The following is a 21952-nucleotide window of genomic DNA, read 5'->3' on the forward strand; positions in this document are numbered from 1 at the left end:
ATGCGTACCATAAGTCTTAGCAGATAAAGATCTCCTTTCATCCAGCACTTTTAGCCTTTTGTATTTTGTGGTGGTTGTTTTAAGGTGCCTCAGGGTAATGCTTTTTGGGCCACAACTTACCTGCAGCCACACGCTGTAAATAAGAGCTGTAAAGAAAGGATGCTTCTTTCCTAGGCAGCGGTAACACCACTGCTGTCTGTGTCTTCCAGCAACCACTGGTGAGGCTGAAAGGGGGAGCCAACACTGGCGAAGGCCGAGTTGAAGTGCTGAAAAACGGGGAGTGGGGAACAGTTTGCGACGATAACTGGAACCTGGTGTCAGCCAGCGTGGTGTGCCGAGAGCTGGGCTTCGGGAGCGCCAAGGAGGCAATAACGGGCGCAAGGCTTGGGCAAGGTAAGAGCCGTGAGAGCTCCCAGGACTGTTCGTGCCTTGTCCACCTCCGAGAACGGTTTCATGATTCAGGGCAGAGTGTATTTTTACTGGGATGTTTGTTTTGGGGACCAGGAATTTATTCTCCACCCTTAATAAGTCTCTTGAGTCCAGGAGCTTGAGGCCGAACTGGAATATAGGACTTAGAAAAATCTTGAGATTCCTTGAAAGAGGTCTAGTGATGATGAGTTTAACCTTTCCCTCAGACAGCTGTTCCAGTAATTACTTCTTCGTTATCACATCCGCTGCTCTCAAATTCTCTTTGAGTTCTCTAGATCCGCATCATGGTGTAATGCATTACTAGAAGGTTCCTGGCAAAAGTGGGTCCTGGATCTAGACTTCAAACACTCTCCAATTTAAGACCAGAACATTAATTTAGCCCATTATAAATAGAAGGGCATTTGAACAGCTCAGAGCCAGGTTTGGGTTTGGATTTCCTGTATTTGGGAGTTGGTTTAAATCCCAAACTGTGGTAAATGGTAACTCAAAGCCTAACGTACGCCCTCTCAAACCACCTTCTGATTCACACGCCTTGCTCCCATAGTGCAAACCCTAAAGAAAATGACACCAAACCCTTTAATGTGAGACTAAATGAATGGGTGAAATTTCTTCAGCCCAGCATGGCTTGGAGAAGGGGAGGGAAAGTAACAACACGTGTAAAGCACAGTGGTGGTGTCCGGAATCTGGAAAGCTTTAAAATGTGACCTGTCCATTGGATTTGCCAAAAAAATCTTGCGGTGGGATGCAGGGAGCTGCTAATGTGTTTAGCTGCATCTAGGAAACAGTGTAATCGTCATGGGGGGGAAGCAGCTGCCACGGGAGGGAGGAGAACACACCGTTCCCTGCCATCTCCCGCAGCTGCAGTCTGGAAACTCTTAGCAGCGGCTGCTGGTTCCCACATGCTTTCCTTTCTTCTAATGTTAAACACTGTCAGTCGATCAGTGCACCCTGTCAAAACTGCCCTCTGGGGTGACAAGCGGCTGGTAACTCCCTTCAGCAGCCGGATCATCACATTGTGGTAGGAAAAGGAGCTCTTTTGGCCCGAACTCGTCTCCACGCTCCCGTTGCACTGGGGAGTCTCACAGCTGTTAAACCCTGTGTCCGTGTGCATGCTTACGCTTTGCTTTGTTACAGCTGTATCTCGGTGAATTTGTGTGTTCAAAGACTAATTTGAAGGTCCAGTCTCATCATTGCTGTGTTGGAGATGTAATTTCACAGGGTAAAACGCATAAAGATGGGCTACGTGTTAAATCAGGGTGCAGTGTCTAGAAGTCCCAGTTAAGACAGTGACCTGTGGGAGATGAGTGCCTACCACAAGGAGTTCAGGGTACGGAGAAGATGATTTATTCTCACTTTTCTAGATGGGCAACTGAGCCCCAGATCAAACAATTTACCCTTATTCACACAAGAGTTGTCTGAAAGGAAGATACTGAGCCCACATCTCCCAAATGTGTTGTCCACTGCAACGTCCTGGGAGGGAGAACATAGAATAAAACCACAAGCAGTAGGTGAATGTATATGTTGAATACACAGTCCTAATCCTGTTCTTATGCTAAAGGGAACGGCATGGGAGGAAATATAATTTTTATCACCGTGTTTCAGCACATATAGCAATGCAGTTTGGCTACGTTTCAGTGCCCGGGACAGCAGCACTTACTGCCTCCACGTATCGTAAACAACTTTCCCCAAGAAGAGCGAATGTGCCAGGGTTACGTGGATCAGCGCCATGTCATTTCATTGGTATGACTTTGTCGGGCTGTTTCAGTGGAGAATGTCAGACTGGATCCATCCTGCATTCTTGGTGCATCACCCTCCCATTCTGGTCGGCATCAAGGCGTTCCTCCTACTCAAACTGTTCGTTGGCTTGTAAAATGACTAGGTCAGTGTCACCATTTCCAGATGGAGACCACAAACAGGATTTTAATGAGAGAGAAGCAAAAAAGGCTAGCTATACATTTCCCAGCGGCCTCAGCCTAGGAGTTCTGCTCCCACATTGTATAGATCTTGTGTGATGGGTGGATACAGGACTGGCCGAAGTGCTACGGTGCAAAAGGTGGCCAGAGCCAAATTAATTCTGTGGATGAGATTGAACCCAATACATTTACACCTCTGCCTTTGTTCTTGCTGCTGTTGTCAGAAGGCAGCTCCAGGGTACATCCTGACTCATTCCACCACACAATTGTGGAAATATGCTAGAGAGCATTTTTTTTCCTTTTTTCTGTTTTCCCTGTGCCTCAGCAGAAGTCTGAGGAGGTGAGGGGTTCACCAGACAGGTCATTAAACTGTCACCCACAGTTAGGTCTCTGAGTCACAGGTGTGCTGGCTGCCACATAGAGTTAGAAAGGCTCCAGATGGCAGTAGGAAGAGGCTTTTAAGCAAAAGGATCCCACCTACTGTTAATAAACCAATTACATTTTCCTGCCTTCCAGAGTTAGCCCTTTCCTTTGAACTAAAAGGAGCAGGCTTGAAGTTGGGTAAAATTTTCCTTTCCGGAGGAATGAGCAAAAGAGGGTTCATGGTGAGGCAGTGTGTGCCCGGGAGGCTGTTGGTCAGAGCACAGTTGGCAGTTCTGCCACTCTCTAACTTTGGGAAATCTGTCTCGTCCCTGGGTGCAGACGAAGAAACGGAGCCAGCAGCCAGGATGCCATTGCCATGGTCTGTTCCCTGCTGATTCGAATGGTCTGAGACAGGTACAGCTCTCTGGCTCTGCAGAGCCCTCATCACTCGTGCTATGATGAGAATAGTGTTGCAGGAGTGAAGAACCAACAGTCACTGTCAGAAATGGTAAGAAAACAGTTGCTTTTCTACCTCCGTTACCCAGATCGGTCGGCCTGGCCTCCGGCAGCCTACCGCTGTGTGCTATGCATACTGAGAAGGGGAACTCCAAACTGAACGCCAATTCCTATATCTGGTGTTGGTAAACCTCTTCCAGCTGGTGGAAAGAGCTGGTGAAAGGGCATCAGTGGGTGGATGCTGCTTTCTTGGACATGTCTCCTGTGGCTTGTGCCTTTCATCGCCACCATCATCGTGCCGCTCCTGGCCGCTGAGCGGAAACGGGCGCACCTGCGGCTCAGACAGGAGCGCCTGGCCAAAGGCTGCAGTGAAACAAGCCACCTGCAGGCCGGAGCACAGCATCTGCCAGCGTTTTGATTATGCCGAGTCCGGAGAGAGCACGTTGACAGCAAAGTTCAGAAGTGTTTTTATTCTCTGCCTCCCATCTCGGAAAGCTTCCTAGAAACTGCTGGAGACCAGAGGTTCTCCATCTGCTACTTGCAGGGATCTCCTGTCAAAACTATCCGCTGTGTTTCCATCAGCAGTTACTCGTGGATTATATGGGCTCCAAGAAAGACTCTGGTTGTTCTTTTGTGATGAAGATCATCTGCTGGAACCTCTGATTCATCCCCCCCAAAAAAAACTTCTTTCTAACCAGTTTGGGGCTCAGTTTGGAAACAGGACCCGAGAGCTTTACAGGCAGGATTATCACCTTCTGATATGTGTGTCTCTCCTCTTGCTGTGTCTCTTCTTGGTGGAAATGACAATTGTTTGCTGCAACTTGTCCAGAGAGGAACCAAATTATTCAACTTGGCTCCCAACAGCTTGAGGCCGTTCTCTGCTGTACGAATTGATGTTCGCTCTCGTTTCCATCGCTGCTGTTGGAGTCTGTAACACACGCCTGCCCCCAGAGTTGTTTCACTGACTTCTCGCACATCCCTGTGGTGTTATGTTTTGTTGTCCCAGCAAACGTGTCTATGTCCCGTTTAAATGTCAGGGCTTGATTGGGAGCAGATTCCGGCATACAGACCCAGCCAGAAAGTCATAAAGTCATAATTTGCAAATTCCTCTAGCTGAAGTTTGTAAATTATGTAACAATGGAAACTTGGCTTTTTCTGCGGTTCTTGCATGCTTGAGTCCCAGAGACTACTGGAAAGAATTTAATGGTAAAATTATTAATAATAATCTTGCAGCTTTTTGTTTTATTTTTACAAGAAATCACTGGAATTTTTCAGGATTACCGTGTTTTGAATGCTAGAGGCTAGTGTGATGTCTGCAGTGTATTAATAAACTGTTATTGGATATTTCTTCACCACACAGTAGCATGGACAGAAGGTAAGGACTCTCTTCTTCTTTCTTCTTTTCTTCCCCAAGGCATGGGTCCAATTCATCTAAACGAAATTGACTGTACGGGCTTTGAAAAATCAGTCACGGACTGCAAGTTCAACATGGAGTCGCAGGGCTGTAACCATGAAGAAGATGCTGCTGTGAGATGCAACGTTCCAGCCATGGGTTTCCAGAATCAGGTGAGGGGCCAAGTGATCCGGATGCGAGCGAGCGTGGTGGGGTGTTTTCGTCCTTGGAGCATCATCTGCCCTCCCTTGCTATGCCGTGCAGGGCGTCTGGGTAGGATCGTTTCACCTAAGCCGTGCCTATTCAATTTAGATTTTAACATCTGCATTGTATTAGACAGGAGGGCAAATAAGGACGATGCTCCCTTTTTCTACTGAGCTTTGAGCTCCTCCCAGTATGATGGGGCTTATAAATGAGTGAAGTGCCACTTCAGCTGCAACCTGCGCAGTCCACTGGCGCTGTAAAGCTGGTGCGTGTCCCTGTCGTGATGGGATCTTGGTTGGGTCTCATGACAGCGGTACCCGGGGGGCTGCTGGCATCTTTGTCACATGGAGCTTAACAACTAACTACACGAAGCAGACGCAGGTTCCTCTGGGTAAATGCTCCTGCCAAAGGTCCAAAGGGAGCGGAGGGGGGAAGCTTTCATAGGGAGTGTGTTACTCTCTTGCAGCTGGTACAGGGCACTTTCAGATGCTGGGCTTGGCCAGGCTGCTTCCTGTCCAGGGTGGGCGATGAAGAACCAAACTGCACCAACTGGTCTGCTAGCAGCTGAACTGAGGTTTCTGGGCTCAGTGGCTTTAACCGCAAGCCTTGAGAAGACTCTGAGCATTGCTTGCCCAACTGTTACATCTTCCCTGTAAAGTTTGCTACGACGTTTATTCACGTATGAGTTTTTATGCCCTGCAGCTGCGTCTCAGCGGCGGCCGCAACCCTTACGAGGGCCGGGTGGAGGTCCTGGCAGAGCGCAACGGCACTCTGAAGTGGGGCACCGTCTGCAGCGAGAACTGGAGCACCGTAGAGGCCATGGTGGTGTGTTGGCAGCTGGGCCTGGGGTTCGCCAGCCATGCCTTCCAGGTGAGTCCCTGTGCCCTCCCGTGCGTGTGTTTCAGATGTGTGGCATGTGTGTGGTTGGGTAGGGGCTACTGGAGGAGGAGGAGGAAGGCTTATTAAAGAAACAAACCCACAAACCACAGTGTTCAGCTTCAAGGCATTAGCTGGAGAGACCCTAAAGGTTAAACCTCATTGCACAACAACCATTGGGGGAGATTCAGAGCAGAAAGAGCTCTTGCAGCTCTGGGCAAAGCTGCTGTTTTCATGCTGCTCAGGGCTCAGATTTCCTGGGTAAGCCTGACTCCCTTAGCCCTGGTTGTGCTGGTGGTTACATGCAGTTTCTTGTCCCTCCCTGAGTCAGTGGGGAGTTGAACTCCTCAGGCTGACTGAAGTGTGGAAGCCAAGTCTAACCTGGTGTCAAATCACTTGAAAACAATTTGATTTAACTACAATCCTGCAGTTACTTCTCAGTGCAGTGTGTACACTAGTGTGTGGTGGAGCTGTATGCATTTCTTGCTCCTCTAATGACAAATGCCCTAAACCCTCCCTGCTTGCACACGACTAAGAATGGCGCTTAATAAAGGGATAAAAGCTACCAACTAACAAGCTTGGGATAACCACAAAGGAATAAAGTGTTCTTTCCCAGCAAACCTCTTTGGCACAGCGAACGGCAGCCTGCTGTGCTGGCTGGAGGAAAGCAAGCAGCGACCGTAAGAGCTGGAAGGAGGGAAGGCAACGGCTTCCCACCCAGTTCCCAGATGGATAAATGGCATCACATGTAAGCAGTTGGTGTAGGCCAATAACCCTGGTGCAAGATACTCTTCTGTACTGATGCATCCCTCAAGGATCACAAGGTGAAAGAGGGGCAGGCAGACCTAGGTCTAATGGTAGATTTTGAAAGGAAATATATAACCTCTGGGCCTTTATTGCAGTTCCCAGACACTGGGAAAATGGGGATTTGGGCTCCTGAAATAAACTGGTTTCTCCCTAGGACAAAGTAATCCCCTGCCAGAACTTGATGTCTTGCTGTGCTCTGGAAATGCAGCCACTTTGAGGCATTTCAACCGAGAATCAACAATCGCCAGCAGCTTTGGGGGGAACTTAGGCTCAAATGGCCACCGAATAAATAAACTTCATGTGTGTTTATATAGATGAAACCCGCACACAGAAAACAGCCTTAGATCAGTTCTGGAAAGAAAACTATTTTCCCCAAACAATTTCTGGAAATCAAAAACTTGGGCAAGCAAGTAAAATGCGGTTGCAGGGAGCGGAGGCTGTCCCCGTGCTCCAAGCCCAGGGTCCGGTCGGCTCTGCTGTATTTTCGTGCTGTGTCTGGCCTGCTCAGCATTCAGACGCAGCCGATTCCGCTGGGCTGCAGCGATAAACCCAGTAAGAATGAGCGTTTCTGCTGACTGCCTGCTGGTTTTGTGCAGGGAGGAACAATAAGGCCCTGAAATGACTAATAGCCTCAGCATTCTTGGGGCTGGTTGTTGCCTGTTGAGAAAGCAGGAGAGACTGTAAGCAGAAATGGACAGTTAAAACTCTGCCTGGAGAGCGCAGTCCTGCAATGGGTTTGTCTTTAAGGAGTGACCAAGCCGGGATCCAGGACACGCTGGGCTTGTGGGCAGGCAGATTCCCACCAATTTAACTGTTATCCATGGCCAGAGAGGGGACCTGCAGGTCCCCGAGGGACACACTGCGGTCAGATACCTAGGAGGTAGAAGGCTGGAGCTGCCCATGCCACTATTGCAGCAATCCCCCCGTGCAAGCTGGTTCCTCCAGCTGATTTGCTTGCGTAGCTGCCAAGCAGAGCGCAAGAGCTGAGGATGGCCAAGTCCCTTGAACGCTGGCCTTTCCAACTGCCTGCCTCTATTGACATAGCCCTGAGAGTCCAGCAAGAAACAAGACGTTTTTTCCTTTAGCCGAGACTGCTGGTATTTAGAACAGAAAAGGCCCTTATGCGTATACCAGCTGCACCAGCTACATGAGCATAAAGCTACACTGTGTAGAACAGGGCAGCCCTGTGTGCGTGTGTGCAAAGAGCGTTGCTAACAGGGTTAACAAACAGCCTGTTGCAATGGAAGCAATGGTACAGATGGGTTTTCTTTTCCTGGAAACATACCCCCAGTTTTGACACTAACAGATCTGATTCTTTTTTTTTCCTTCTTTCTTCCCTCCCCTTCTCCCAAGCTTTGCAGTTGCAGCTTCATTAGGGTTTAGCGCACTTAGTTTTGTGAGCGGTATTGTGAGTTAATTTTCTGTCATTCCCACAAGTTTTACAAAACTGGGTGATGAAGATGAGTATTGAGCAGCGTTTGAACATCTGTGAATCCCCCCCTCAGACCCAAGACATGCAGACCCCGTTAGTCCTGGTACTCCTCAAATGCCTTGTTTCCACTGGCATTTCCAGCGTGGCTGTTAATTCTGCCTCCCTTCCTTGTGCAAGCAGGCCCTCTGGCATTACTTGTGGCCCTCCCAAGTGCACAGATGTCACAAGACAGATGAGGTTTAATTGCTGGGCATCTCTCCCAAAGGCACAGCCTAGATGACTTAGAACAGCCCGAGGATGAATTAATCAGATGGATGGGCAGAGCAGGGTGGAAAAGTGAGTTTACAGCTGGATTAAACACAAGCAGAGATTTAAACCACCTCAGAAACAAGGAGAGAGATTTGCTTAATGCTGGTCAGACGTTCAGGGCAGGGAACGCAGTCAGCCTGGGTTTTAATCCCAGTCCCAGCCTTCTGCTTAAACAGACTTGGGTTCATTCCCCGAGTTGCTCTGCTCCAGCATCCTTTGGCAACATCTGTCTCCTTGATAGTGTTGGCTCTTGCACTGACCTTCCCTGGAGGGGGAATGCAAGTTACAGGGGGATGAATATTCCTCCAGCGGTCCTCTAAACACTGAAGGGCGCGTGAAATGCCTTTTTCTGCCCTTCTGCCCAGGAAACCTGGTACTGGCATGGAGACATCAGCGCTGACAACGTAGTCATGAGCGGTGTCAAGTGTTCGGGGACAGAGATGTCCCTGGCCCACTGTCGTCACGATGGAGCCGATGTCTCCTGTCCCAGAGGAGGTGGGCGTTTTGGTGCTGGTGTGTCCTGCTCAGAGAGTGAGTAACTCGGGTTTTATTTCATTTTGGCATAAGTGTTTGCTCCGAGATATGCAGGAGAAATGGGGTTGGCCCATGCTATGCCTTGGATACGTCAAAACAGCGGCAAATTGCTGCTGATGGGGCTGAGAAATACAGTGCAAGGAAGGGGCTGGCCTCCATCTCTGGCATACGCTTGTGGGGGTTTTTTAGTAGCCCATCAGTTAATTTTAAACCTCCCTTCCTACCAGCTGCCCCTGACCTGGTGCTCAACGCCGAGCTGGTGGAGCAGACGGCCTACCTGGAGGACCGCCCAATGTTCATGCTGCAGTGCGCGCTCGAGGAGAACTGCCTGGCCAGCTCGGCCGTCAACACCTCCGTCACTTCTGGGTACCGGCGCCTGCTGCGCTTCTCCTCCCAGATCCACAACAACGGGCAGTCCGACTTCCGCCCCAAGAACGGCCGCCACGCCTGGGTCTGGCACGACTGTCACCGGTGAGTGCCACGAGGACAGTTTTGCACGGTCGGTGCCTCCTTCCGTCCTCTTCTGCTGCTCAGGGGGGACTGTTTTGCCGTGGGAGTACAGGGCTGAAACGCTGGAGCCGCGGCTGCAGAGCTGTGACGTGCGTTAGGGCAGCTGTCATCCTCTGACAGCAGGGAAACCAGCTTATTACAGTAGAAATTGCAGTTAAAAACTGGTACGTGAACAAGACGGATGTAGAGCTCTCGTCGTGAGGGATGTATGTGCAAGGACAGCACACACATGGGAGTACGCGTATGTACAGACAGAAGGCAGCGTGTGCCTGCGCACCCGTTGTGTGTAGAAAGATGCAGCCATCTGAGCTGCTTCCCTCACCTGGGAAAGGACTCAAGAACATCCTGTAATTCTGCATTTTTTTTAAATGCATCTCAACTCCACTTAAACTGTGTACAGCCGGGAGATCGTTCTGTGCTTATTTTTGACAAACAGTAAATTCACCCCTATAAATGCATCATTTTTCAGGGGGAAGCTGACAGTTTCAGCCAAAGTAAACCAGGGGGAGGAAAGAGAACTGGAACCAAGCCATCCAGATGCTTTGCTTCTGAAGTGAGGGCTTGTAACAAGGTTGATTTTTCTCTAATTTGGGGTAAAAGGGAGCTGAGTAACTCACAGCACGCAGCTCTCGTCCTGCTACTGTTTTAAGACTTTCGCTTTGTGAAAACATCAGAGCAGTAAATTCTCAAATCGAACGGTCCTTTATAGTCTTCATAAGCAGCGTGAGCGAGGCGAGACGTGTAGGTAGCACTGCATCAGCGGCCCGATGCTGCAGTGCTACTAGCCTGAAGCTTCAGGTCGTGGTGCGGGGCAAACGTTGGCCACTTACCCCGCAGACAGGTTGGTTTGTAAAGTTTGCGGTCGGAGGCACAAGCAGAGCTAAAACCTTGGCAGCGCAGAAGGTAAATAGGCTACGGTATGTTTAGGGGAGGAGGAAACCTGGACCAGTGCAGTGCGAGTGTCTGCCTTTCTGGCCCTGTTGGGAAGGGGCTGGGTGAATACGCGGGTACCGCAAGGCTCTGAGCACGTCGCAGGCTGGTTAGAAAGGAGGGCACTCGGAGCTCTTCGGGAGAGACTGCATAAGTGAGGTGAGACCGGGAAAGGATCAGGGAGAGGCCGAGAGCCATCTGTGCGCTTCAAACTGGATTCTGTTTATATGGAGGAGGATGAACTCAGTTCGTCTTCAATCTTTCCAGTCTGTAAACACCAGAATGTAAACACCTCCTTGAATGACTCAGACATATTTCAGAAACTGAGTCAGACTTGAGAACCTCAAACTTTTATCAGAGGCAGCCAAATGAGACAGCCCCAAAGTCAACAGCTCAGCCGCTGCAGAATGCCTCTTCTTTCCTAGCTGCCTCGCTCCCATCACTGGGAGCTTCTGTTTAGTTGGCTTTTGATGTGGAAGTAGAATAAAAATGGGAAAGACCTGTAGCAGGGTGTGAAAAGTGATTAACTTCTGGCAGGTGGCAATTTTTTTTATTTTTTTTGGGGGGGAAAAGGCAGGAGGTGGTAAGAAACCCACTCTCTAGAGGAAAAGTTTCCTTCCCTTCCCTCCTTGGTCCTCCTTTATCTGTAAATATGTGTGCAGAGTGATGCTGCAGTAATGGTGGTTGGAAGTTTTTAAGCCATGATTATATTTACAGCCAGAAAGGAGAGGATTTCTGCACTTTTTTTTTTTTTTTTTAAACTCCTAAGGAATGGCTTTTGAATTGGGGCCTGGCTGTGCAGTTGCCTCACTCCTCAGTCGAGCTATGCAGACGGGCTCTGGTGTGTCTCAGTGCTCCCATAGCTGGGGCAGACGTGCAGAGATTTAAGGACCCACTCTGCTCTCGGCACCCGCGGTTGCTCTCCTGTCCCCGCAATGTGCTCACGCTGTGGGTTTGCTCCCGATTCCAAAGCTGGGATCAAATTCAGTGTGTTGCATCAGCGTGACCGCGTTTATGTGCCCAGCCCTGACCACGTGGAGCACGCAACTGTGTTTTAATTGGGTGCTTCCATCTGCTTCTTGCTCTGCAAGTCCCGTGGACTTCAACTAGACCAAAGCACAGGCTTAATTTTTTGCTGAACCAACAGTGTGGCATAGAAAATGTCGACGTTACAGAGTTCAACATCACCCAAACCCTGCTGTGGTCTCACTTTGCTAGTCAGGGGGCTACAGCACAGATTGCGTGCTCTCTCTCAACTGCTGCTGTGCCCAGCAGCGCTGGAGCATTCCTGATAGCGGCCCAGCTCAGGCGGAGTTGACACTAACAGTTCCCCGTTTAAAATTATGAAACGTATCATGTGTGAACCCAGCTGTCGGGTTGTTTAGATCTGAGCGGAGCGAGTGCCGGGAGAAGCTGGTTCCATCTGTTGTTAGTTTTCTGCCAATAAATTTACATTCTGCTACTTAACAATAAATAAATAAATGGAAGTAGCCAGGTTGCTGGCCTGGGTACCTCCAGCTCTGTTTGCAGCCTGTTGTTAAGGAGCAGGTGAAGTATTTCTTGTTCTGGTAAATGACAGGGCCACTAGAAATCATGACCTGGCTGATGATGGCTTTAATTTTTTTTTTTCCCTTCCTTGCCATTATAAAACGTGGTGTGATGCTATGAAGGCTGGGGCAAGGCTCTCCCCTGGAAGAGCTTTAGCACTTGATAGGTAAACAAATAGCCGGGTCAGGAGCCAGCATGAAGGCGGCATCGGTGATGGTGCCATGTAGGATTATGCCCAGGGGACTATTTCCTGGCTCTGGTTTCTCTCGCTCTTCCTCCTGTAGCACCGCTTGGTCCGTAGCACTTCACGTGTTGTCGTGTATTTACCCCCGTGGCCCTGGGGCTGGGAGGTGAAATGCCTGGCCCGAGGGATGCAACAGCGCAAAGAGTCGAGTCTGGGCTACTCGCATCCAAGTCGTTGTGCCCCAGCCCCTGGGCCGTCTCTGCTGGGGCAGACTGTGCAGCCCTTTAGACCTGGTAATTAAAGGGGTGTCTGTGTTCCCTAAAGATAATTCTCCCTGTCTGTGCCTTGCAGGCACTACCACAGCATGGAGGTTTTTACCCACTATGATCTATTGAACCTCAATGGAACCAAGGTGGCTGAAGGACACAAAGCCAGCTTCTGCCTGGAAGACACCGAATGCGAAGCAGGTATATTTGCCAGAGCCCTTTGGGCCGGGAATTTATTGCTGTCCCCATACAGATGACTGGCTTCAAAGGTGCTGTTGAAGTCCCGAGCAGGGCTAGAACGTGGCTGGCAGGAGCCAGCATGTACGAAGCGGTCTCTACAGGTACAAGAGGATCCCCGGGAGGCCCCACATGCTGAGGGCTTTCAGGCCTCAGCTCCTTGCGTCCTTACTCTGAGCTGCTCTGAAAAACTAAGCGTGCGTTTTCGGATTCCTGTAAAGTGAGAAATTCTAAAACGTGCCTCTAGGTGATGAGCTATGGAAGGCGGCAGCTCCTCCCGTGCAGTTAAGCAGCACGTGTATTTCGATACAAGGCACCGTTGTGTTAAATCTCAGCCAAAATACTGTGCCTGTAGCTTATCGCTGTCTATGGGAGCTGGAGAACAACCAGCCCTTCCTCTGACGTGTCCGAGGGTGGGAAATTCCTAGCCCCAGTCTAACACTTTGTGCCTTTAACTCTTCTCATTTAGACGTGCAAAAACAGTACGAATGCGCCAATTTTGGTGAACAAGGAATCACAGTTGGATGCTGGGACGTGTACCGTCATGACATCGACTGCCAGTGGATCGATATTACTGATGTCCCACCAGGCGATTACCTCTTCCAGGTACGGCGGAAAAAGAGGGCTTGAGACACTGCCGTTGCTTTTATCTTATCCGTTAGGGATGTCAAGAACGTAACTAACTGGTTTATTTGTACATCTCCTACAGTACTATAAACTTCCCATTACAAAGAGATGATATTCCCAGGATACCTAAAAGATAAAGAATTACCTAACAGGACAACAAAGTGTTACCAGATCACATCCCCAAGTGAAAAATCGGAGCCAATAACCACAGCTTAGAGATTACAGCCTTAAGCAATCCTCGTCCAGCTAATACTTGACAGTCTTACACAATCCATGTGCAGCTAACGCTGTTAACGCGCTGCGTTACAGGTCACGTTACATACGTGCCCAGCATCCCGCTGTTGTCTTGTGGTACTAAGCTTTTGAGCTGTTTGTAAGCAACGCTCACTTCACTTGGGGATTAAATAGTGCTATTCTGGTGGTGTTTGCATGAGGAGTTAAGAGTGGGCCCACAGTCTGTTTTGTGCAAGTGGGTGGAGTGGGGGGAATTCTTTGGTTCTAAAAACAGCCACTTAAACTGGGGAGGAGCGAAGGGAAGAGGAATTATTTTTGTCTGCACTGCTATCGTGTGAAATGTAGAGAAGGTGTTTGAGGGTAATCTTGGTGCACGGGGGAAGGTGTGATCTTGATCTGGCTTTAATCAAGTAGTTTCTGTCTCCTTGCAAAATGAGTTAGGTTTTTTCTGTTAAAAAAAAAAGTATTATGGTGTAATGAAAAAGTTGATTCTGTCTCAGTCTGACTGAGTCCAGCCCACCTTTAAATAAACTTGATGCTGCGTTTCTCCATCACTCCCTAGGTTGTCATCAACCCGAACTATGAAGTTGCTGAGTCTGATTATTCAAATAACGTGATGAAATGCAGGAGCCGGTACGATGGGCAGCGCATCTGGATGTACAACTGCCACATAGGTGAGAGTGACTTCTGCAGGGGAAAGTTTAATGACTGCATCGCTGACTCTTTGCTAGGAATGCTCTCTGCTTCTCTTGCAATGTGCTTTTGTGCTGTTTATCACTTTGTACGTGCTTGGAAAGACGAGATACTGAGCCCAAACTACACTGGTGCTATTTGCCGTAGACTGTTCAAAGGCAGACACCAAAGCGTCTCCGTTACAGGGTCAAGCCGCTACAGGTTGCAAAGAGTACGATGGCTGGATGGGGGTGGGACGGTTCCTTACTTCGTGCTGCGTTGTACTGCGTGTTACTGGAGCAGCAAGCGCAACACTGGTAAAACAGCTCTCTGTGCGAGATCCGAAAGAAATCCCTCAGGCTTGGTAGAACAGGGGTAACATGTTCCAGCTGTCTCTCTCCTACAAGGAAATGAGCCTTTTTCCCTCCCGAGGCTGTCGGACGCAAGGCAAGCGCTCGTGCAATGCCTGAGTAGGTCCAGGCAAACAACTACAACTTCTTCCCAGACTCAAACTCAAACCAACCTGGGACTGGCCTCTTAGGACCCGAAGCTTCTCCTTTCTTGAAAAGCAAACAGGAACAGTGATGTGCGAAGCAGAGCAGTGGAGAAGAGCCCTCTGCTCAAGCCAGAAATGAAAGTGCTCTGCTCTCTCTTGAATGTGAGGGAAAACTGTGTATTTTCTTGAATACATGTAAAACATTATCACTTGGGATTTTTTTTGGTCTTGGAACTATCAAAGCCAAACTAGTTTAAGTTTCCTTTAACGGTCAATCGTCAAGACCATGTTAAAATGGAATTAAGTTGGGGGCTTTGTAAGGTAAACTGTTTTTATCACAGAAAATAAATTAACAGCAACTGCCTGCCAACCTCCAAATAAAACCAGTGGTGAAGACAATTTCCAGAGCTGGCTGAAGTTCTTCAAGGAGTGTTTATCCTGGAAAAAAAAAAATCCATGTAACCACTGATTTTTCTCATTAATTTGTTGGGTTTTTTCAGCTCTCCAGCTGAGCTTGAAGCTATTTCTATTTAAAAATACGTGTATTTGGCTTTCATTGCCTCTCAACTAGCAAAAAGTAAGGGCATGGTCCTACTTAAGAAAGAGTCATCACCTAATTTTTTTAAGCAACAACGGTTAGCAGTGAAATGGAGGGTAGTTTGTAGTCTGGTCTTCCAAATACATAAAAGACTAGGTCCAGTACTCCTGGGGACTCTTGGCTGTTCCAGTTATGGTAAGATTTAATTAATGCCTCGATTAATTAGCCCAGGAAAATCTTTGCTCTTCTAGTACTTGCTTTGAGCCCTTCACTTCCACAGCGTCTTTTGCAGATTACACAAAACCCCGGTGTGTTCTCTGCCTTGTGTTGCAAGCTGCCTTTGCTACCTCCTGCTCAGCCCTGCGTGTTCTTTCTGTGAACTCCCCAGGTGGCTCTTTCAGTGAGGAAACGGAACAGAAGTTTGAGCACTTCAGCGGACTCACAAATAACAAGGTGTCCACCCGATAGAACAGCATCGCCTCCCACCCCACTATTTAAAGAAGCGAGGTTTCCTGCTTCGGCGACTTCCCTAACCACTGCACAAAAAAGAAAATCAAGCAAACAATCAAACTCTAAATTAGCAAGGTAAATTATTTTCTAAAGATGCCTTCCTTCCCAGTTTAGGTGCTCAGACCACCATGCGTCTCCTGTAACTCCAGTCCCTACTACTGAGGTAGTTAGGAGCAGGCTTTTAAACTCTACTTGGCTCCTTATCTTCACCATTCCAGCCTTCTCCAGAGATTTCTCCCTCCACTTTGCAGCACCATCTTTACTCGCAGACGTAGGTCCAGGCTGCAGCAGGCACAGTTTGCCTTTGTTTGGGTACCAACAACCTAAGTGTGGCTTTACCGTTCATTTTCTTTAAGGCATTAATCTTGGTATCTTTAAGCTCTTTGACTCAAGCTTGAACGCACCATTGATGCAAATGCCTCCATTTGTGACGCTGCTTCTTGAACACAGCTAACCCTCAGTACCGCCATGTCATTACTCCATTTTAGCAAAGAAATACAGGAAAGGAAAAAAAAAAAAGGAGCGGCTTTTTCTGAGCAGAACAGTGTAAAGCATAATTTAATACTGCAGTGAAACTCTTGTATTCAACAATCAACTCCCAACACAATCTCTTAAGCGGAGCAGCTAATGCAGAACTGTCTTCTACAAGTGCATCAGGGCTCCATGAAGCTACACCTCCCTTGTGACATCTAGAAGACTTTGCAGATCTCCTGATGATGAGTCCGCTGGACTGTGAATTTCCATGACACAGTAAGCTAGTCACCCAATAGATTCTACGTACATCTAAATACTACCTTCTAAGCTGGATGTTCGCTCTGTCTTTTCTTTAAAGGATGAATTTAGTTAAGGCATTGTATCATCACTGTACCTTACAGAGGTAAGGTCGTGGCGTTCATCATCAGGGATCTGGACCTGTGCTGTCACAGACCCACCTGTGTAAGTTGTCTTCAAAAGGATTTTTACACTTGGTAAATTCATAATGGTGCTAAGTGCGTTCCTCTGTTTGTTTGAGGACGCACATTGCTACAGATTTGCAGACACAGCTACTTGAATAAAAACGTTTTACCCAGAAAAATGTTTTATATGCCATTTGTGTATTTCTACTCCATGAAAGTTTAGGGCCTTGTTCACAATTCCTGGTACTGAAGTGTTTTCTCCCTCTGTGTTTGTACGGAAGACTTCTACAAGCAGCTAAAGTTAACTGAATACTTACAGCTGACCGTTTCAATCCACAGGGGGGTTGAAACTGGCTGCATCTAACTTGTGCTCTCCGTAACCTACCTCACAGGGATGTTGTGAGGCTTAAAGAATGCGGAAGTCTTTTGCTAATTAACGCCTGTCAGAGGATTTCTGTCATTTATCCAGTGGCCCAGATGGTGGCATCTAGCAAAGGTTTTTAGCCTACTGTACGTTGGAAAACTCTCGTTTGTTCTCAAGATGCCGGACTGCGTAGCAAAAGCAGAGTCTGAGATGTGTTGGATGTTCGATTGCTGGGGCCACAACAAGGTGCCTTGCAGCATCTCTTAACACCAGGGTCTGGGCAAATCAGAACTGGCACCTTCTGGCTTTCCTAATCAGTGTATGACAACTTCCCTTGCTAACAGTGCAACAAAGCAAGTCAGTTAAACACTATGTAAATAAGGAAAAACCCTGAAACTCACTCGCATTCAATGCTTGTCAGTTTTGTGGGATATTTTAACAGTAACATTACAACAAAGTAAACATTAAACAGATTTTTTTTGACTTCTGCAGATGCTCTCTGCTCTTGCTTACAGCTGAATTTTGGCCAACAAGATACAGTTCCCTTACTCTAATGCTTTTTTTTTTTTTCAATTATAGAGCAGGCTTTTCTGAAAGCAGCCTTACTTTCTGCAAGCGCCCCAGCGAGTAACCAGACACTTTCAAACAGAGTAGGGCAAGATGCTCTCCATAATGAAGAGCTGACAGCGACCCTCGCAGGGCTTGGCTCTTGAGCTCAAGATCTTATGAACAGTAAACTTGTTCCCTTCCCAACTTTAGAAAGAAAAGACGGTGCTAATCCATAAGAGAACATCCCCGTGGCAACTCACTGTTCTGCATGCAGTTTTAATATCACAGCCATGCTCATCTATACATCTTTTCTAGCCGAGACGGTCTATTCCTCCTGGTCCAAGCTTTCCGGCAGGAGCGCTTCGGTGCCCGAGACGCCCTGCTGCTTGTGCTTCAAACCCAAAGCCCGGGTCACCAGCCTCTTCGCCACTGCAGTGTCAGTCTGGGGCCTTTCTTTCGCAAGGTGAAGGAGCTCTAGGTAAAAACGGGTGAAAAATCATTAAGTTAGTGCTCGTTCAGGAACAGTCTTGTGGCTAAACTATAGGACTGGCAGACAGAAGGGCTGATTTCTATTTTCTTAGTTCCTTTACAGAATTAGCCCAGGAGCATGAGCAAGTGATTCTATCCCTATCCAGTAAGCTGCCTTTTCTTTTAGAAAGATGTGCCTCCAAGCTTTGCACTTCAGACTTTTCAATGACAGTTCAAGAGCGATTTGGCTACGATTAAGCTCCAGGCCTTTTCTGCAGTGGTAGAGAGAGTTGTTCCCCGTTCGCTTTCAGGAACAGCTTCCTAAGCGTTCCTGGCAAAATTCACCAAGTCACATTTCTGAGAACAAAGTGAAGGCGCACAGTCCAACCAATTTATCCATGCACAGGAAAGTTTGATCTCAATTTAGACTAATCGCAACCAGAGGTCTTAATCCTCAGAAAGCAGCAAGGAAAAAACCTGCTTTTTTTTTTTTTTAAATAGCTAAATATATCAGATGCTTTGGGAAAGCCCTTTGGCCAGTAACCTCCATTTTCTGGTAGACACCTGGCTTGCTACAGTTTCATCTTACAAGAAATGAATACACCAGAACTTCACCAAGTCCACAGTAGTCTGGATTTGGCAATTACCTAATCATTTATCAGCAACTGTTTGCAAATTTATTATCCAGTTAGCAATGGGGGCTTTGCTTGCTTTTTCAGAAGTTTTATTAATAAAGGCAGCCCATCAGCAGCTTAAAGAAAGAGGGGCAGACTCAAAGCATCCGCAGCTTGGAAAACAAAACTGCCACTCTTTCTTAACAAAGCTCACGAAAAAAAAAGAAAAAAAAAAAGAGACACTGTCAGCTACTTAAGATCCAAATTTGTATTTGGAAAAAACCTGCTACTTAAACTGAACGCAAACAGAGTTTATATCTAACGTTCCGCAGGAGGAGTTTATAACCTGATCCAGAAGCATGCCGATAGGCTGCAGCAACAGGAATCAGGAAGCGTGAATGAAAAGAGATGAAGGGGAGAGCGCAAAACAAATCCAGTTCTTTGACGTTTCATTTACATCTAGCAGTCTTAAAAACTCAGGAACTTTAACTGTGACAGTGTCCCTTTAAAGCATTAATACTGAAATGTGTTTCAACCGCAATGTACTGTAGCAATAACAGTATAGTTGTACCTTCAGCAAAGTCTCTACTGCTACAAGACTCATGGCATTTCTTTACTGTGGCAAGTATAACTGATTACAATATGATTTTAAAAGGCAATAAAGTAAATAAAACACTGTTAATGGCTAAGCTTAATTTTTTTCCTTCACCCGATACTGAATAAAACTATGCCAACCACAAAACGCAACTGCTGTCGGTTTTGTCTCATCTGTTATCTTTAACCGCGCAGCGTAACGGGGCAGGGGAGCTCACTGGGCGGGCTGATGGCATTTGCCATGCCTTGTCTCCCTGCGGTCACTGCGGCAGCTACACCAGGCTGCCGAACGACGCAGCTGTTCCCCTCAACCTTTACACAAGCGAAGCGCGTAACACAACAAAGACTAAGCCTGAATTTCAGCAAACGGCCTAGCTGGAGGGTAAACAAAAAGGATTTGATGCTTTTTTTATTCAGTCCTCGTCTGGAGGGGAGGAGGAGCGACTGAAAACTGAAGCACAGGTACCAGCTGCGGTTATCTGTCCTGTAAGCAGTACAGAACGCAGTCTTGTGCTGCAGAGTTGTTTTCGTCATCACATCCACCTTTGCCAGCCACTCACGCCTGCTGCAAACAGGCAGAAACCAGCATTACTGAGGCAGTGAGTTTTAACATAACTACGATACGGGTTGGCTGAAAATACTGTAAAAAAAAGCATCTGCAGGCTTTTACTGAAGACTCTACACAACAGCTCACTGTCCTGCAATGCCAATAAAGCTATAAAAAAAAAAAAAACAAAACAAAACAAGAAAGAAATACCGGTCCTTAACATATATTTATTTCCCCATTAACTTGTCATCGTGACCACTCGGGATACAGGAGACTGGTAAACCAGGAAATACTACTAATAATAATTTAAAAAAAGATTGTCTTACTTGGTCGTTGAAGTGCCTTGATCTTAGACTGCTTTGTTGCATGGATCAGTGGTCGGATCTTTAAAGAAGGATAACGTCGCCCCAGGGCTTGAGATGCTTCAAAGAACAAAGATTACTGAAATTAGCAGACTGAATTTTAGTGGCTTTAATAATAAAAATCTGCACACGGTATAATAACACTGAGTAATTTGAGCTTCAGCAGCCGATGCGTTATCTCCAGACTTGTACTAGAACAGCTAAACTCATTCTGGTCACCTCAGGCTTACATCACACGTTCCTCACGCAGGGAAAGCCTCAAGAAAATATAAACACGTTTTAAGAGACGACTCTGTCATTATTAGACTAAATCCCAAGAAAAAAGCATAAGCTTTTGGACTACATACGCTGCTGGATGGAAACTTCTCTTGGGATGGCTCTGACCTGAGCTTGGGGCGTTTGTCCCCGAGAAGGTCAGTTTGCCAGGAGGCCTGGTGTCTGACCCGAGTGCCACCGCACACGTAAGGTCCCCGGGAGGTTATTGTACGCTTGCAGGAATTTTGTCTAGTTACAAGAGAAGAAAAACTGAAGTGGCAAAACAGATTAATTTCTAGAAGCGCAGCGCAAGTCGCTCCGTATACAAAAGGTGCCCTGGTTCTTATCCAAGCCAATTAAAAACCTGCTGTTCTTGCACAGCAGAGTTTCCACACAACACACAGTAACTCCAGCTCCTCAAGCCTGAAAAGCCTTTCAAGTTTGAAGCGGAGGAAGAAAGACGTGATGAACCGTAACTACCTTTGGCAACGGCTTAGCCCGAGCGCAAGACTCGACAGACGCACACTGCAAACCACCGCGTCAGCACGGGGTCACTGTGCGAGAGCAGAGGAACCCCAGCGGGTCCCTCGGTCGCAGCCGCGAATCGAGTCACGCTACCTGTAGACAGGCTGGAGAAGATTCCCAGGGCGTGCGTATCATCGACCCACTGGATTTTGAAACCACTCTCACTAAAACGAAGAGACAGTAGAATAATATTCGTTAATAAGAAAGAAAAACACCCCACCACGCAATAAAACCCGTCAGCCACCTCGGGTTATCAAGAGTACTTAGTACGCTTATGTAGAGAGCTGGTGCTTTTCAAAGCACTGCACCCATTTTACACGGGGGGAAAGAGAAGGAGAGGAAGGGACAGAAGAACATTAGATGTGCCCCTCTGGAGGCCACAATGTACCGTTACCCCATCAGCTGCCCCCAAGAACTCTCCTTTTCCTCTAAAGAAACCCTTGGCCAAAAATCAACCTCAATTTCAGGGACTGTCTTGTAACACAAAAATACTGTTTGTCATTTACGTAGCGCTTTACGGACACCAGCCGATCGCTCAGACAGCGACAATAAAAAAGCAAGCGGTTTATAAAAGTGGTTTACAAAGCTTAGGGTGAAGAGACCGATGTGAAAACCTAATACAGCGTCGGTGGGAGATGTGAGTTTGGGAGCAGGGAGTTCAGAAGATCTTCCTGCAGCACAGGAAATACAAATACAATCAACCGCCCAGATTAGATCCGTCAATTTTCAGCTCAGTTTCACTCTCACAGCAAGTGGGGAAAAAATACATCGGAGGAAGACACACACAATAGACAGTAGCTTGTGTAAAATGTAAATCATGTTTTTTAATTTAAGGGATCGGTAGAGGTGAAGCGTTCACATCTAATCCGCCAGGTATATCAAGAGAGGAGGAGGATGGCGGGAGGAAAACGGGGCGAGGTGCCTACAGACACCGTGTCTGCGCACTCCGGCAGCAGCGACACAGTAACTCGGAGCTGCACCGAGCACCGTTTATCACTAAGGCAGGGCTGAACTTCGTTCCGGTCCTGCTACCAACCCAACGTCACTCCCTCAGGCGCAAGGCTCTGTTCCCCGTATTTACGTACTAAACCTTATCTCCAACAGCCGGATTGAGCCCCTTTTCTTGCAAAGACTTAGGTAAGCACGTCATTTCACTCAAGCACCAGGAGGCAGTAACAAAGAAGCTCGTAGCAGGCACCTAGACTCACTGAAGCAGAGCAGTAGGAGTAAGCCTGCATGTAGATAACTGTGTGTATGAGAGTCCTGAAGAACCGGTCGTGTTTTAAATCGTGCGTAAACTGCAGGAAAGT

The 21952-nt window shown here is 47.6% G+C and overlaps 2 protein-coding genes across 2 annotated transcripts in view; one reads left to right on the forward strand and one right to left on the reverse strand.

The window, feature by feature from the left end:
- Positions 1 to 17117, forward strand: part of LOXL2 (lysyl oxidase-like 2) — a 53981-nt gene extending 36864 nt beyond the window's left edge. Inside the window, exons 6-14 of the mRNA XM_009319543.1 lie at positions 210 to 393; positions 4576 to 4727; positions 5461 to 5628; positions 8548 to 8713; positions 8944 to 9187; positions 12240 to 12355; positions 12861 to 12997; positions 13815 to 13926; positions 15347 to 17117. Of these exons, the coding sequence (XP_009317818.1) occupies positions 210 to 393; positions 4576 to 4727; positions 5461 to 5628; positions 8548 to 8713; positions 8944 to 9187; positions 12240 to 12355; positions 12861 to 12997; positions 13815 to 13926; positions 15347 to 15426 (1359 nt within the window). The 3' untranslated portion in view covers positions 15427 to 17117. The remainder of the gene's footprint in view (positions 1 to 209; positions 394 to 4575; positions 4728 to 5460; positions 5629 to 8547; positions 8714 to 8943; positions 9188 to 12239; positions 12356 to 12860; positions 12998 to 13814; positions 13927 to 15346) is intronic.
- A 397-nt stretch (positions 17118 to 17514) lies between these two features.
- The window catches only part of R3HCC1 (R3H domain and coiled-coil containing 1), a 9089-nt gene continuing 4651 nt past the window's right edge, over positions 17515 to 21952 (reverse strand). The window contains exons 6-8 of the mRNA XM_009319552.1: positions 20736 to 20806; positions 19827 to 19922; positions 17515 to 17751 (exon numbers count right to left, since the gene is read on the reverse strand). Of these exons, the coding sequence (XP_009317827.1) occupies positions 17603 to 17751; positions 19827 to 19922; positions 20736 to 20806 (316 nt within the window). The 3' untranslated portion in view covers positions 17515 to 17602. The remainder of the gene's footprint in view (positions 17752 to 19826; positions 19923 to 20735; positions 20807 to 21952) is intronic.

The sequence above is a fragment of the Pygoscelis adeliae genome, unplaced genomic scaffold, assembly GCF_000699105.1.
Source record: "Pygoscelis adeliae isolate BGI_AS28 unplaced genomic scaffold, ASM69910v1 Scaffold372, whole genome shotgun sequence".
Lineage (NCBI taxonomy): Eukaryota > Metazoa > Chordata > Aves > Sphenisciformes > Spheniscidae > Pygoscelis > Pygoscelis adeliae.